This window comes from Vipera ursinii (assembly GCF_947247035.1).
Source record: "Vipera ursinii genome assembly, chromosome: 5".
Lineage (NCBI taxonomy): Eukaryota > Metazoa > Chordata > Lepidosauria > Squamata > Viperidae > Vipera > Vipera ursinii.
Genome location: NC_139518.1, coordinates 8,918,656 through 8,934,496, shown reverse-complemented (window position 1 = coordinate 8,934,496; position 15,841 = coordinate 8,918,656). Strand labels below are relative to the sequence as shown.

General features: G+C 44.5%; 1 protein-coding gene across 1 annotated transcript in view; it reads right to left on the bottom strand.

The window, feature by feature from the left end:
- Window positions 1-469: 469 nt before the first annotated feature.
- KNG1 (kininogen 1) overlaps window positions 470-15,841 on the bottom strand; it is a gene marked incomplete at its 3' end in the record, with an annotated part of 33,293 nt that continues 17,921 nt past the window's right edge. Inside the window, exons 5-9 of the mRNA XM_083364932.1 lie at window positions 15,532-15,722; window positions 14,080-14,187; window positions 12,568-12,649; window positions 3,932-4,037; window positions 470-944 (exon numbers count right to left, since the gene is read on the bottom strand). Of these exons, the coding sequence (XP_083221058.1) occupies window positions 470-944; window positions 3,932-4,037; window positions 12,568-12,649; window positions 14,080-14,187; window positions 15,532-15,722 (962 nt within the window). The remainder of the gene's footprint in view (window positions 945-3,931; window positions 4,038-12,567; window positions 12,650-14,079; window positions 14,188-15,531; window positions 15,723-15,841) is intronic.

The window sequence follows — 15,841 nt, the reverse complement described above, 5'->3', positions numbered from 1 at the left end:
TATAATTGTATGGAATTCAATGCACGTACTGCAAGTTTGTCATAAAATAATCATTGTGTTGGAAAGTAACTCATATCTGAAATTACATCCTGACTAACTGACTGCAGAGAAACTTAATGCAATTCACCCACTGAGCTGCTCTAGACATGCAAAGGCCCCTTTCTCTCTTCTAGGGAATTTTTTTCTCCTCCACGGTTGAATGCAGGCAATTCTGGTCCTCCAGAAGGCAGTTGTGCATATTGCTAGCTGGCTGAGCTGACTGAATTACAGTTCTTGTTTGACTGTTTGCCAACTACTGTATCTTGCAAAACATTAAGAAGCTAGGCAGGCCGATGCTGCAGGCCAACCTTTGCTGCAACTGTATTTAAGTTTTATACTTTTGTGCAGTCAGAAATCCCAAGAACTTCATCATTTATAAGAGCAGAACATTTCTGGAGAAATAACTCACTGCCTTTTTTTACTATTATTATTATTTCTGGAGAGCATCCAAAAGGTCAAAATCGGCAAAGGAGGTATCCAGAGGCTCTGGATCTCTTTTAGGCTTCCAGGGTGTTCCAGGACACTTTGGTGGTTCTGGTAGATCTGGCAGGTGATCTAAGAAAGTGGGGGAATCTGTAGAGGTGCTGTGTATTGGGGAGACATCAGGAAACCCAATCCCTTCTTCGTGGAGGGCTCTGCCGTTAACGTCCTGTTCCACAAAAGGTTTTGAAATAGGCAGCTGATCTGGAGTTTGAACAGGTGGTAAAACTGTAACTTCTTCAGAAGAACTCTCTGTTGGCTTTTTATGTCCATGTTTGTGGCCCTTTCTGTGTCCATGGGCACGGCCAAAGACCCTCCTATTTTTGTGAATGTGGTGTCCCCTTGGATCAGGATGGAATTTCTCCGCAGCACTTGGTTCTGTAGCATGGACTGAACTTCGGAAAGGGGTGAAACCTGGAGGTAGCCTGAAGATTAACTGAAAATGTTGTTTAGTTATTGGGAATGTTCCAAACAATGTAATAAATAAATGCACTTAGCACATTTTATTCCACATTCCTACTTTAACGAAGCACTAATATACTGTCATTCTATATCAGCCAATTCTCCCCATTGTACAGGAGGCAGAAAACTGAAACCATCCCAAAGAAAAAGAAATACAAGAAAGCGAAGTGGTTGTCCGGTGAGGCTTTACAAATATCCGAGGAAAGAAGGAAAGTGAGGGGGGGGGAAGAGAAGGGCATACTGGAGAGACTGTTTATTGATAATGATGATAACTTTATTGTCACTTTAAATGTACACCAATCAGCATACATCAAAATGAAATTTCGTTGCATACAGCTCTCAAAGGGTCACCACCTCCGATATATACTTCTCGTTCGGGGCCCGCTCAAATTTCACATTGTCCATTTTAGTCTCTAGGGCAGGGGTCTTCAAACTTGGCCCTTTGATGACTTGTGGACTTCCAGAATTCCTCAGCGTGTGCCTGGCTGAGGAGTTCTGGGAGTTGAAGTCCACAAGTCATCAAAGGGCCAAGTTTGAAGATGTATGCCTGGCTGAGGAGTTCTGGGAGTTGAAGTCCACAAGTCATCAAAGGGCCAAGTTTGAAGACCCCTGCTCTAGGGAGTGAACGATGGCACACAGGACAGATGGAAATGGGGCTCCATGTGGATTAGCCCTCAAATTGGCTTGTATTCTGACAACCTAGCCTTCTTTCCTTTTTCTGATCCTTACTCTTCCACCTTTTCCTTAAAGAGGCCTTGCTTCTTTTCGCCCCTGGAGCACGCTGCTGCCGCCTCCACCAACTCCTCCAAAAGCCTCTCTCTCTTCCTCTGGGCCTGCTGACAGCCTCATCCAGTTCCTTTGCTCCATAAGCTCCAGGTCCTCTCCTCCTCTGCCTCCTCTGGAAACAGCCCTGATTTGCAATACAATCCATCACTGGGCCAGCAGTCAGATCTTGCTGCTGGTAGAACAAATCCAAACAGCGCCAACGACTTTTAACGGTCTCACCAACAGTTCCAAAACCACTAGAAACTCGCCAGGCCAGCAAAGATTGTTGGTTGTATGTCGAATGTTACCTTAGTTCTACCACGTTGCTCAAACACATTAAAATCTTCCTGATCATGTGGCCTATATCCCTTACTATCCCTCCCAAAACTATTCGCCTTCAAGAGCCAATGCAGCCGCAGCCATTCCAGGCGCCGCCATCATACCCAACTGAATGCAGGTTTCCAGAGAATAGCAAGGAGAGAGAAGCAGCCCTTCTTAAATGTACAATGCAAAGAAATAGAGCAAAACAATAGAATAGGAAAGACTAGAGATCTTTTCAAGGAAATTGAATATATCAAAGGAATGTTTCATGGAGACGGGGATGACAAAGGACAAAAATGTTAAAGAGACCTAACAGAAGCAGAAAAGGTGAAGAAGAAGTGGCAAGACTATACAGAAGAACAATACAAGGAAGATCTTAATGCCCCTGATAATTATGAAGGTGTAATTGCTGACCTCAAGCCAGACATGCTGGAGTGCAAAGTCCAGAGGGCCTTAGGAAACATTACCAACAACAAAGATAGCAGAGGTGACCGTATTCCAGCTGAGCTATTTACAATCCTAAAAGATGATGCGGTTATAGTGCTGTGCTCAATGTGCCAGCAAATTTAGAAAACTCAACAGTGGCTTCAGGATTGGAAAAGGTCAGTTTACGTTCCAGTCCCAAAGAAGGGAATGCCAAAGAAGGTTCAAGCTACTGTACAATTGTGCTTATTTCACATGTTAGTAAGGTTATGCTCAAAATCTTACAAGCTAGGCTTCAGTGATATGTGAACCGAGAACCACCAGAAGTACGAGCTGGTTTTCAAAAAGATAGAGGAACTAGAAATCAAATAGCCAACATTTGCTGGATTATGGCGAAAATAAGGGGGTTCCAGAAAAACATCTACTTCTGCTTCATCAACTACACTAAAGCCTTTGTGTGCATCACAACAAACTGTGGCAAGTTTTTAAAGAGATAGCAGTACAAGACCAGCTTACCTGTCTCCTGAGAAAACTGTATGCGGGGCAAGAAACAGCAGAATCATACATGGAACAATGGATTGCTTCAAAATAAATTAATACAGGTAGTCCTTGACTTACAACAGTTCATTTAGTGACGGTTCAAAATTACAGTGGCACTGAAAAAAGTGACCTATGACTGTTTTCCAGTTATGACCTTTGCAGCATCCCCAGGGTCAAGTGATCAAAATTCAGATGCTTGGCAACTGGCTCATATTTATGACAGTTGCTGTGTCCCAAGGTCATGTGATCTCCTTTTGTGACCTCCTGACAAGCAAAGTCAATGGGGAAAGCCAGATTCACTTTACAGCCAGGTTACTAACTTATCAACTGCAGTGATTTACTTATCAACTGCAGTGACTCACTTAACCACTGAGGCAAGAAAGGTCATAAAATGGGGCAAAACCCATTTAACAAATATCTCACTTATCAACATAAATTTTGGCCCAATTGAGGACTACCTATAGATTTGAATACCTCTAAGGTTTGGTGCTCTTGGCAGTTCACTTCAGATGAGATGAACAATTCCCAGAGTCTCATACGAACTGAGCCACGGCAGACCAACTGCTCCTGTCACCCCCGCAAAAAACAAGGGAAAACACTCATCTCTTGTTGAACATTGGCATAAAAACAATCTACGACAGTGATGGTGAACCTTTTAGAGACCGAGTGCCCACAAACCACCCCTGCCCCCCACCCTGCCCCTGCTCCACTCCGCCCTGCCCCCAGCCCACCCCCGCTCTGTCCCCACCCCGCCTACCCACAGGGCCACTCACCGCCTCCAGGGCCTACCGCAGATTGCCCAGGCAGCCCAGCAGTGCCATGGTGGCCACGCCCTCCACCCGCGCCCCACAGCATCAACTGTGTATGATGGGGCGTGAGGGTGGAGTCTTGTCCCCACTACCCGGCTGCCATGTCGTTGGCTATGCTGCTCTGCACAGGCCGCGCTGGATGGCGACTCTCCTCTGGGGGGGCTGCTGGTAAGGAGGGGCCCATGGGGGGAGGCGGGGCTAGGGCAATGGCGCATGTGCCCACAGAGAGGGCTCTGAGTGCCGCCTCTGGCACACATGCCATAGGTTCATCACCACTGATCTATGAGGTAGAATAATTATATTTTGAGTGTTGTTTGGGGAAAATATTCACTTTTCCAAAAGGCGACAAAATTTTTATTTGTTTTCCGAATATTTTTGGCTTTTATCTATGATTCGGGGAAGAGCGATTCATTCAAAAAGTTAAGTCAGGGAATATAAATTAATGCAATAAAATCATGACTTATTATTCCTGCATCACTTTGTTTCTGGGTCTCTCTGTGTGTCTTTGTGTCTATATGTGAGTGTGCTCTTAGAAAACCATTCTCAATGAAGGGATGTGGAAGTGGGTTGGGATCTTAAGTTTCCAGCTGACACAGCAGCCATTTGGGGAAAACTGATTTGTGGAACTCTACTTCATCTAATTATATCCCAATGCTTTCTTCTCACTACATTTTCTAATAACAAATTATAGTATTTTAATAAACTAAAAAAATGGTTAGTAAACCAAAAAAGTGGACCTGTTGGGTGAATCATATGATTTGTTTGGGCAGATGAGTTTTATTAACTTGTGTTTAAGGTTTAGAGTTTGGGTAGGCATACCTTTACCTTTACCTTTAGGCATACGTAGGATTGTTCTATCAGAAAGATTATTGCAAGGCTTAATATGCATCTATGAGGAATTGCATCATTTCTCACCAACTTTATGTTTCAAGAACCAACTTTAAAATGAACTCTTGCTCCCTTAAGTAAAACATTCCTCTTGAACTAATCCTAGGCTCTTCCCGAAGCTGCTTTTTCAAAAGGCAACTGGACTTTCATCCTTGACAACCGAAGAAGCTTCTTTGATGAGAAGCGAAACGTCTTCAGGGAAAACCAAGAAAGTCCAAGGTGAAAAAGCACCTCTGGGACAACCATGACCTGGATGAGTGAAAATTTCCATAAACCTAATCCCGGTGCCTTACACCATCTTCAGCAGCCGTACAATCTTTATTTAGCTTCTCAACTTCAGCCTTGGAGCAATTTGTTTTCTGAATTATCATGCCAAATCGATATATTGTCCCAGCCACAACCTGAAATTCAAGGAGAAAAACGATGAGCAGCTGTATTTAGACTAGATCAGACATGTCAAACACAAGGCCCGGGGGGCCGGATCCGGCCCGCAAAGTGGTTTCATGTGGCCCGTGAAGCCATGCTGGAAACAGTAAGGGAACGGCCCCAACTGCCTTGGCCCTGGCCCAGAGACCCTCCTTCTGCCAGAGACCCTCAGATCTGTCCCACTCCTGCCCAGGCCCCCATAGGCACCCTTGATGCGAACGATTTAGAGCTGGCCACGCCCACCCAGTAGGCCATACACACTCTAGCCACGCCCACCCAGTAGGCCACGCCCACCCAGGCCATACCCACCCGGCCCCCTGAGGGCAATCGCAATGCTGATGCAGCCCTCAATGAAATTGAGTTTGACACCCCTGGACTAGATGCTGAATAGCGTAAACCCACGAAGAACAAAAAAAACCCCCTTGGCTTGCTGTCTGGTTAGCTCATGTTGGATTCAGTGGCCCCAAGGACTCATTCCTCCTCTAGGATTCTAATAAAAAGAAGCAAGTGAAATGGCCAAAGAAAGATGGTGCTCCCTCAGAGGTGTATAAGAAGCTGCCATGGATCAAGTCAAACCTGTTCTGTTCCAACCTATGACCGGCCCTGTTTGAATGTCAGGGACAACCCCTTTTTATAGTCAACAGGCTGGAAAAACACAACCAAATTTATTTACAAAGAAATCAAAAGTTCAAACAAGAGTTAAACCAAAAGTTCAAACAAGAGTTAAACAGGAATAACAGACCAGGACTCTAGCAGAAGATCTTCAAATGGTTGCCTTCAGCAACTAGCACCTCCCACACCTTCCCCTTTTATCAGCAGTCCCAAGGTGTGGCTTCTCATTGCCTTCTCCTCCTCTCACTGAGTTGCCTCATGGCCTTTCTCTGTTCTACTCTGCTGGATTGCCTCCTGCTCCTAGTGTCCCTGAATAGATCCAGCTGTGAATCATCTACGTCCAATATCTTGTGCTGACACGGCTGAGTCTGATGAGGAACATGACGGGAGGGGCCAGGCTGAGAGTCCTGCAGTGCATCAGAGCCTCCCTCTGACACCAAAGGCTCTCCAAACCCCTCCTCCTCCTCCTCTTCAGAATCATCAGACTCAGCTGCCAGTATCACAGGCTGACGCTGAATCACAACAAAACCATTGACCTATGATGCCCAGAATACTTGATGTTGCCTGACAGGACACTCCAAGGTTTGTGTCAGGAATTTCCCAGCTCTTAACTGGAAATGTCAAGGACTCAAGCTGAGATTTTCTGTCCACAAATGTGTGTGTGGTTAGAATCATGTTCCTGAGGCATAGAGTTTCTGCTGCCTAATGGCCTTTCCTAGCTTGCAGTCTCCAAACACTTTGACATCGCAGGTAGTCCTTGACTTACAACAGTTCATTTAGTGATCGTTCAAAGTTACAGCAACACTGAAAAGAATGACTTATGAACTCTTTTCATAGTTACGACCATTGCAGCATCCCCATGGTCACATGATCAAAATTCAGATGCTTTGGCAACCGACTCATATTTATGAAGGCTGCGGTGTCCCAGGGCCAGCTCTTCTGGCCTTTTGACAAGCAAAGTCAACGGAGAAGCTAGGTTCACTTTGCAACACGTTACTAATTTAACAACTGCAGTGATTCACTTAACGACTGTGGTAAGAAAGGTCATAAAATGGGGCAAGACTCACTTCACAATTGTCTTGTTAACTGAAATTTGGAGCTCAGTTGTGCTCGTAGGTCAAGGACTATCTGTATCTGCAAGACATCTAGTTAGGAAAGCTTAAGATGTAAAAATCCTGGTCTTTCACTATATAATTTGTTCAAGACCAGCAGAGCTGGGAAATCTCAAGAGGTGACTGTCTTAGCCCAAACCAGACTTTTTTAAAAAAAAAAAACACCAAATTGCAATAGAGTACTATGTACAGGCAGAGTTTAAAGCTGTTTGTAATTTTGATTACTTCTATATCTTTAGAAGAGGGACGCGGTGGCTCAGTGGGTTAGGACGCTGAGCTTGTCGATCAGAAGGTCGGCAGTTTGGCGGGTCAAATCCCGAGTGCCGCATAACAGAGTAAGCGCCTGTTACTCGTCCCAGCTTCTGCCAACCTAGCAGTTCAAAAGCACGTAAAAATGCAAGTAGAAAAATAGGGACCGCTACGGTGGGAAGGTAACAGCGTTCCGTGCGCCTTTGGCATCCAGTCATGCCGGCCACATGACCATGGAGATGTCCTCGGACAAGCGCTGGCTCTTCGGGTTTGAAATGGAGATGAGCACCGGCCCCTAGAGTCGGAAACGACTAGCACGCATGTGCTGGGGGAACCTTTACCTTTACCTAATCCTGTTATGGTTATAATTATCTCCTCAAGCTTGGAGGAGGTGCGGTGATGAAGACGCAACATATTTTCACATATGGTGGACTTGTAAAAAGGTTAAGGCCTTTTGGATAAAAGTCTGGTGGAACATGCAGAAGATTTTTAAACAGAGGATAAAGTTTTGTCTGCAACTTTTTTTGTTGGGAATAATTACAGATGCTACAGTTGTGGACACTAAGTTGATGTTGAATTTAATTACGGCAGCAAGACTTTTGATAGGTCAGTACTGGAAGAAAGAGGAACTGCCGACCATAGAAGAGTGGACTTTAAAGGTTTCCGGCCTGGCTGAGATGGTGAAGATTTCGGCCTATTTGAAAGATCACTCGCAAGAACGCTATATTATGGAATGGAGAAAATGGATTGAGTTTATCCAGAACAAGTATAGGGTTAAGAAGTTTTATGTAGCATTTGAATAAGTCTTCCTTCTTTTCTTTTTCTATTTTAGTTTTTCTATATATATTTAATATCACTAAGGTTTGTTTTATCCTATATAAGCTAGAGAGTGATGGATTTTAGAGTTTATGGTTGTTAGTATATGGTTGTTTATGATTGTTTTTTTATATATACCTTGTATTTAGCTCTGGGAAGTCGGGGGGGAGGGGGGAGGGGGGAGGGGGGAGAGGTAGGGGGGAGGGAGAAGGGAGGGGGAGGGGGGATTTTTAAAGGAAAAATTGTATGTTAAAACTTTTCAATAAAAAAAAAAGCACGTAAAAATGCAAGTAGAAAAATAGGGACCACTACGGTGGGAAGGTAACAGTGTTCTGTGCCCCTTTGGCGTCTAGTCATGCCGGCCACATGACCACGGAGACGTCCTCGGACAAGCGCTGGCTCTTCGGCTTTGAAACGGAGATGAGCACCGGCCCCTAGAGTCGGAAACGACTAGCACGCATGTGCGGGGGAACCTTTACCTTTACCTTTATATCTTTAGAATACTTTAAGTATTTCAGAATAGCCTCCAAAGGCTCCTTCTGTTCTGGGTTTTCAGTTGCAATGGGCACAGGGCAACCTCTGCACTTATGAGCAAGAGGCTTAGCTTCCTCCTGTTAAATTTATAAGTGCAGTGGTGACACTTATATATAGACCTATTTATATTTGATTATTCCAAAATCTACAACCTGTATTTATGTTGGTTTTTGTAATGGAAATAAGGAACAAAATTTATTTCTTTATTTGTCATCTATCATTAGAGAGTTTAGAACAGACATGTCAAACACAAGGCCCGGGGGCCAGATCCGGCCCGCGAAGTGGTTTCATGCGGCCCGTGAAGCCATCCTGGAAGCAGTGAGGGAATGGCCCCCACTGCCTTGGCCCTGGCCCAGAGACCCTCAGATATGTCCCACTCCTGCCCAGGCCCCCATAGGCAGCCTTGATGCGAATGATGTAGAGCTGGCCACGCCCACCCAGTAGGCCATACGCACTCTGGCCATGCCCACCCAGTAGGCCACGCCCACCCTGGCCACACCCACCCGGCCCCCTGAGGGCAACCGCAATGCTGATGCGGCCCTGAATGAAATTGAGTTTGACACCCCTGGTTTAGAGGAACTAAAGAGCCTCGTGTTGCGGGTGAAGAAGGAGAGTGCAAAAGTTGGCTTGAAACTTAACATTAACAAAACCAAGATCATGGCATCCGACCCTCTCAATTCCTGGGAAATAGATGGGAAAGAAATGGAGGTAGTAACAGATTTTATTTTCCTGGACTCCAAGATCACCGCAGACGGGGACTGCAGCCAAGAAATTAAAAGACGCTCCTGGAGAGGAAAGCCATGGCAAATATAGACAGCACACTAAAAAGCAGAGACATCACCCTGTCAACAAAAGTGCGTATAGTCAAGGCTATGGTCTTTCCAGTTGCAATGTATAGCTGTGAAAGTAGGACCATAAGAAAGGTTGAGTGCCAAAGAATTGAAGCCTTTGAACTCTGGTGCTGGAGAAGACTCCTGCGAGTCCCTTGGACTGCAAGGCGATCAAACCAGTCAGTCCTAGAGGAGATCAACCCTGACTGCTCTTTAGAAGGCCAGATCCTGAAGTTGAAACTCAAATACTTTGGCCACCTAATGAGGAGGAAGGACTCACTGGAGAAGAGCCTAATGCTGGGAAAGATTGAGGGCAATAGAAGAAGGGGATGACAGAGAATGAGGTGGCTGGAGGGAGTCACTGAAGCAGTAGGCCTGAGCCTAAATGGACTCCAGAAGATGATAGAGGACAGGAAGGCCTGGAGAAACGTTGTCCATGGGGTCGCGATGGGTTGGACACGACTTCGCAGCTAACAACAATAACATTAGAGAGTTTCTGCAGCCTGAGGGCCTGAAATGGAAATGGATTCAGGTTCAAACTATGTTGTCTTAGCAAAGTTGCTATATAATAGTAGCAGTGATAAAATCCAAACCTGTCTTGTGACTTCTCCTATTGCTACAATTTTGAAATGAAAGTCACTGTTGTTTTTTGCATTGAATGATTCTATAGCAGCTTGCAGAGGCTCCTTCAGTTCTTGGCTGTCCTTTGCAATCGGGACTACGCAACCAAAACATGCATCAATGGGAGGCTCCACCTTTTCTTCAACTGTTGAAAATATATAGATAAAAGTACAAGTTTATATCAGATTATTGTGAAAAGGAAAGATTACAAGAATTTCAGCCTGCATCTATGTTATTTTTTTGTAAGAGATTATTGAACACATTTTCCCCTTGCAAAAAATGTATGAGTGCAAATTGCTCTGTAGCAGTTTGGAATTTACCGTGAGTAAATGGTTATTATCTATGGTTTCATCATGGCCACCAATTTGTGTATATAAAAGGAATGCTGTATTCCACTCCACTATACTGTACAACCTGTTTTCCTTGTTCCCTTCTGGGAGGAGGGGGCTTCGTGGTATCCGAAGCAGAACATCCAGATTCAGTCACAGTTTTGTTCCATACAGTATGGAACCTTGTGAACTCTCAAGTTTCGTCCTTCCATTATGTATTCAAGACGGGCAGTGATTAATATTCATATGTTACTTATATGTAGGCCTATACATATTTTGTATATAGTATGTTTAAATGTGTGTTATGTATGTGTACACTTTGAGAACCAGCAACTAAATTTCATTTTTAATGTGTGCCATTGTACCCACAGTAAAAAATGACAATAAAGGTTATCTATCTATCTATCTATCTATCTGTCTGTCTGTCTGTCTGTCTGTCCGTCTATCCGTCTGTCTGTCTGTCTGTCCGTCCGTCCGTCCGTCCGTCCGTCCGTCCATCCATCCATCCATCCACCCACCCACCCATCTCTCTCTCTCTCTCCACCCACCTATCTATCTATCTATCTATCTATCTATCTATCTATCTATCCATCCACCCACCCCCTCTCTCTCTCTCTCTCCACCTACCTACCTACCTACCTACCTACCTACCTACCCATCCATCATCTATCTATCTATCTATCTATCTATCTATCTATCTATCTATCTATCTATCTATCTATCTATCATCGCCTATTACTAAAAATGGCACACAGGATTGCCCTTCCTTTTTATTTATTTATTTATTTTATTTATTTAATTTGTATACCGCCCTTCTCCCTAGGGACTCAGGGCGGTTCACAGGGCATATATAAATAACAATACAAAAGTTAAAAAGAGATTAAACCAATGCCCAGTTAAAAAAACAATAATACAATACTAAGAACAACAATTTAAAAACCCATATTCCCCCATCAGGCCAGACCAGCTAATTCAAATAAGTGGGTCTTCAGGCCGCGACGGAAGGTTCGGAGGTCTGATGACATCCGGAGCTCCACCGGCAGTTGATTCCATAATGCCGGAGCGCCCACAGAGAAGGCCCTCCCCCTGGGGGCCACCAGTCGGCATTCCCTGACCGGAGGCACCCTGAGGAGGCCCTCTCTGTGGGAACGCACAGGGCGGAGGGGAGTTGACGCCGGCGGCAGGTGGTCCCTGAGGTAACCCGGACCCATGCCATGTAAGGACTTAAAGATCATAACCAAGACCTTGAACCTCACCCGGATGACAACTGGTAGCCAATGCAGCTCGCGGAGCAAAGGTGTAACATGGGAGTACCGGGAAACTCCCAAGACAACTCTCACGGCCGCATTCTGTACCAGTTGGAGCCTCCGAGTGGTCTTCAAGGGAAGCCCCATGTAGAGAGCATTACAGTAGTCAAGGCGAGAGGTCACGAGCGCATGAGTGACCGTACACAGGGCATCCCGGTCCAGATAGGGCTGCAGCTGGCGCACCAGGCGAACCTGGGCGAAAGCCCCCCTAGTCACGGCCACTATATGATCTTCCAGGGTAAGCCGTGAATCTAGGAGGACTCCCAAGTTGCGAGCCCTATCCCTTTCCTTGAGCCAGGAAAGTGCTGAAGCCACACAGTTCTTTCAGGAGCCACTAAAAATTCATGAAAACAGGTTGTATGTCAAAAACAGGTGGCATCAGCACTTCATTGGCTTGAGCAAGGAGAACACTGTCCGCCATTTTTATTAATAGACAGCTCATTCATATTTACGAGTCATCCTTAAGTCAAACATTGTTAACCCGGGGACAGGGTGTAAGAAAGTAATTCTGGAAGCCATATTAACCTGATGCTTTTGTTTTTGGAGGGCCAATCATTGTTTGCGATGGTGGCGAATATCTTTAACTGGGTGGAGGATGAGGGTGGAGGTTCGCTCTCTGAACTTGTGGGTTGATTTCATTGCCAGGCTAGGTAACATCTTCAGCCGAGTTTAGGAGTAATGAAATGTTTGGAAATCAACCCACAAGCTCAGAGAACGAACCTCTGCCCTCAATCTTTGTTTCTCTAAATCCAGAACTGCAAGTTGCATCAACCCCTCTACTAGTTAGCTGTGCCTGATGGGTTCTGCATCTTTTGGAACTATGGCCAGAGGAGGAGGAGGATGATTACAGGAACTGTTGTTCAGCTACTTTATCAGGGCTTTCGCATATATATAGCAGAAGACCCTACAGAACTGAATGCAAGCAATATGAATTTGTCATCATTGTGATGTACCAAGCAATGCTGAATCAAGGAAGCAGCGGCTACAGAATGACAGTTACAGACCTTGCACTTTGCAGTCCTGTTCTGCATGGACCAGTGTGTTTGCATTGTCAACGTGGGCATTAGCTGTACAGGAACCTTCTCGCTGGAAGGAGACAAAAGCGAGAAGACTAAACCATGCTTTTATCAGGCAGCTCCTTTGTCTCTCACTCAGGGTGATTTTCCCAGATGGACATCCCCATGAGTATGACTGGCACAAAGTACGAGCTCACACAAAGAATGCACATTCCCTGTTCCAGATAACATGCATCCACAGAAAAGAGCCTTTTTGCCACAGGCACACACTGTCAGATTATCTTGGCTTCTACCTCTGCAGGATATGGAGAAAAGCTTTTGTCCCTTCAAGACTTGAGGCAGAGCTCAGACAGAAGCCAAAAACCAATGCTGGGAAAACCAGAGATCAAGAGGGTCCTTACAGGGGTCTGATTAACCTTTAGAATTTACAGGAATATTCCCCCCCACACACTGCTGCCTCCAGATGACCTTCGCGGTCTCCTTGCCTGTCCACCCTGGCTCCTTGCGAGGCAGATGTTAGCTGTGCAAAGTCATCTTCTTGAGATTACGTGTGATGGTTTCATCATGAGACCTCAAGAAGAAAGCCATGCAGGGAGGTCTTGTCAGCAGTGAGAAGAAGAAGATGGCAGAGTGCACAGTAGCAATGGCTGCCGAGTGCAGAATGGCTGCAGCTGGGGATCTAATGCTGGGTTATTGGGCTGGCATGGTTTGGTCTTCATGCTCCACTGCTGGGCTTGGAGCAGCTGGGTCTTCGTGCTTCAGTGGGGCAACTGGGACTTTGTGCTTGCTGCTGGGTTGTGGTGCTTAGGGCTTTGAGCTGTGCTGTACTGCTGGGCTGGGCTGGATGAGGCTTTGTGCTGTACTGCTGGGGCTTGTGCGCCCTCCTGTGTCCAGCAGCAGCCACTGCAATCCAGGTTTTCTTTTGACTTCCTGTTGGCTTCCCCATTGCCTTTGTTTGTTGCAAGATGAAAGGAAGTTGTAAGAAACTCATAGTTTAACCATCTGCGATTCTTGCTTAACAACAGCAATGAGGACTGTTGGTTACTGTTGTTAACCAAGGACTACCTTTGTGTACATGTAATATTTAAAATTAAGCAAGGATGGTTGAACTGTATTTCTTTTTTTTTAACAAACTGATTTTTTTTTATCTTACTAATCCTGACAAGGCCCATATTGCTGATGCTGATCTATCTCAAAGGAAGTGCTGGCCACTCCAGCCACATCCTTTACACTATCTAATTAAGAGAAGGTATTATTAAAAGAGTTTTCTTTCTTTCTTTCTTTGTGTGCATACACATACACACCCATATACATATATGCATGGACAGATGGATATATTTGTTTCTTTCAATTGCCAGTAGGAGGATGCCAGGTGAAGTAACTTTACAAATAAGATGGAGCAGTTACTGGTAAGTTTCAAATGAGTCTGGCAGGAATATGTGTGTGCTAGTATGTTACACTATTGCTCCTAGGAGCAGGATAAAAATGAAGTTCACTTACACCTTTGGGAAGGTGTCTACATGCTGGACTCAGATCTGGAAATTCATTCTTGGAACAATTTGTTTCTTTCACTGAATATTCCAAACGGTAATTCCATCCATTAACCACCTGCAAGAAATTTAAGAGAAGTTGCATGGAACAAGTACCTTGTTAAGAGAAAAGAAATTACAGTGGTACCTTGGTGCTCAATTGCTTTGAAACTCATCAAATTTGGAACTCAACACATTTTGATGAGAAAATTTTGTCCTGCTACTTGTCATTTATTTGGCACTCAACATGGAAGCTACAGGTAGTCATTCTCGGTTGCCTCATGACTCACTACCCTTTCCACCCGAAACAAAGGTGACATGTTAGTCACACAGTAGCTCTTGCCCTGTGCATGTCTGCTTGCGATATTATCTAAGCTTTTGTTGCCATTTTGGATATTTTTGTGCTCCCCGCCCCTCATCAGTACAAGTAAAGTGTTTATTTAATCTAAGTATTTATTCATTTTTAGATTTATTTCTCATGTAATGATATATGACCCTATCTTTTTACATATTGCCTTAAAAATGTGCATTGTTTTTGGAAACGCATTAAAGCTATTTACATTATTCCTTATGCTTGGTATTCCTTGTTTTTGGCATTCATTGCACCTCCCGGAACCAATTTATTTATTTATTTATTTTATTAGACTTATATACCGCCCTTCTCCCATAGGACTCAGGGCGGTTCACAAGGTTTTTTTAAAAACAATACGCAAGTTACAAAAATTAAAAACAATTAAAACGATTACACTAACCTTGAACTAACAACCCCACTTACAATTAAAATACAATTAGAACCCCAGTTAATACTCTCAGTTAACGTCAAGTTAACGTCAAGTACTGTGGTATCACTGTAGTTTAAATAAAATTGCACAGACACTGTGCGTTTTATCAACATTTGACAGGGCTGTGTTGTTTAGTTTAACAAATGAAGGTTTCAAAAACATACACAAGGGAAGGATACTTCACATTCCGCATTTTCAGATTTAACTATAGGTAAAGGTAAAGGTTCCCCCACACATGCGTGCTAGTCGTTTCTGACTCTAGGGGCCGGTGCTCATCTCCGTTTCAAAGCCGAAGAGCCAGCGCTTGTCCAAGAACGTCTCCGCGATCATGTGGCCAGCATGACTAGACGCCAAAGGCGCACAGAACGCTGTTACCTTCCCAACGGAGTGGTCCCTATTTTTCTACTTGCATTTTTACGTGCTTTCGAACTGCTAGGTTGGCAGAAGCTGGGATGAGTAACAGGCGCTTACTCTGCTACACGGCACTCGGGATTCGACCCGCTAAACTGCCGATCTTCTGATCGACAAGCTCAGCGTCCTAACCCACTGAGCCACCGCGTCCCTCAGATTTAACTATAAATCTATCCAAATCACCTAATTCTGTAAAGTTGAGATAGGGAATTATAGGAACATATACAAACCTGACGTGTAACTTTGTTTATTTCTCCAATTTCAAATAAGGCAAAGTGTTGACTCTGATTGTTAAATTGCCGTATGGCGAATCTCACAATGGGAAGCACTTCCAAGCTCTTAGGGTCTATGGGATGCCAGCAACCCAGACATTTAGCAAGGGATCGAGCTACATTCTCCTGTCCTGAAAGCAAGCCAACGGTAAATTAGAAAAAGCAAAACAAAAGTAAAGAAATTAAAAGTGGAAATTACTGCAGCGCTCAGTACGCAAACAGATAAAGGTTAGCGATTAAAAGGAATGAAAGGAATAAAAGTAGTTTA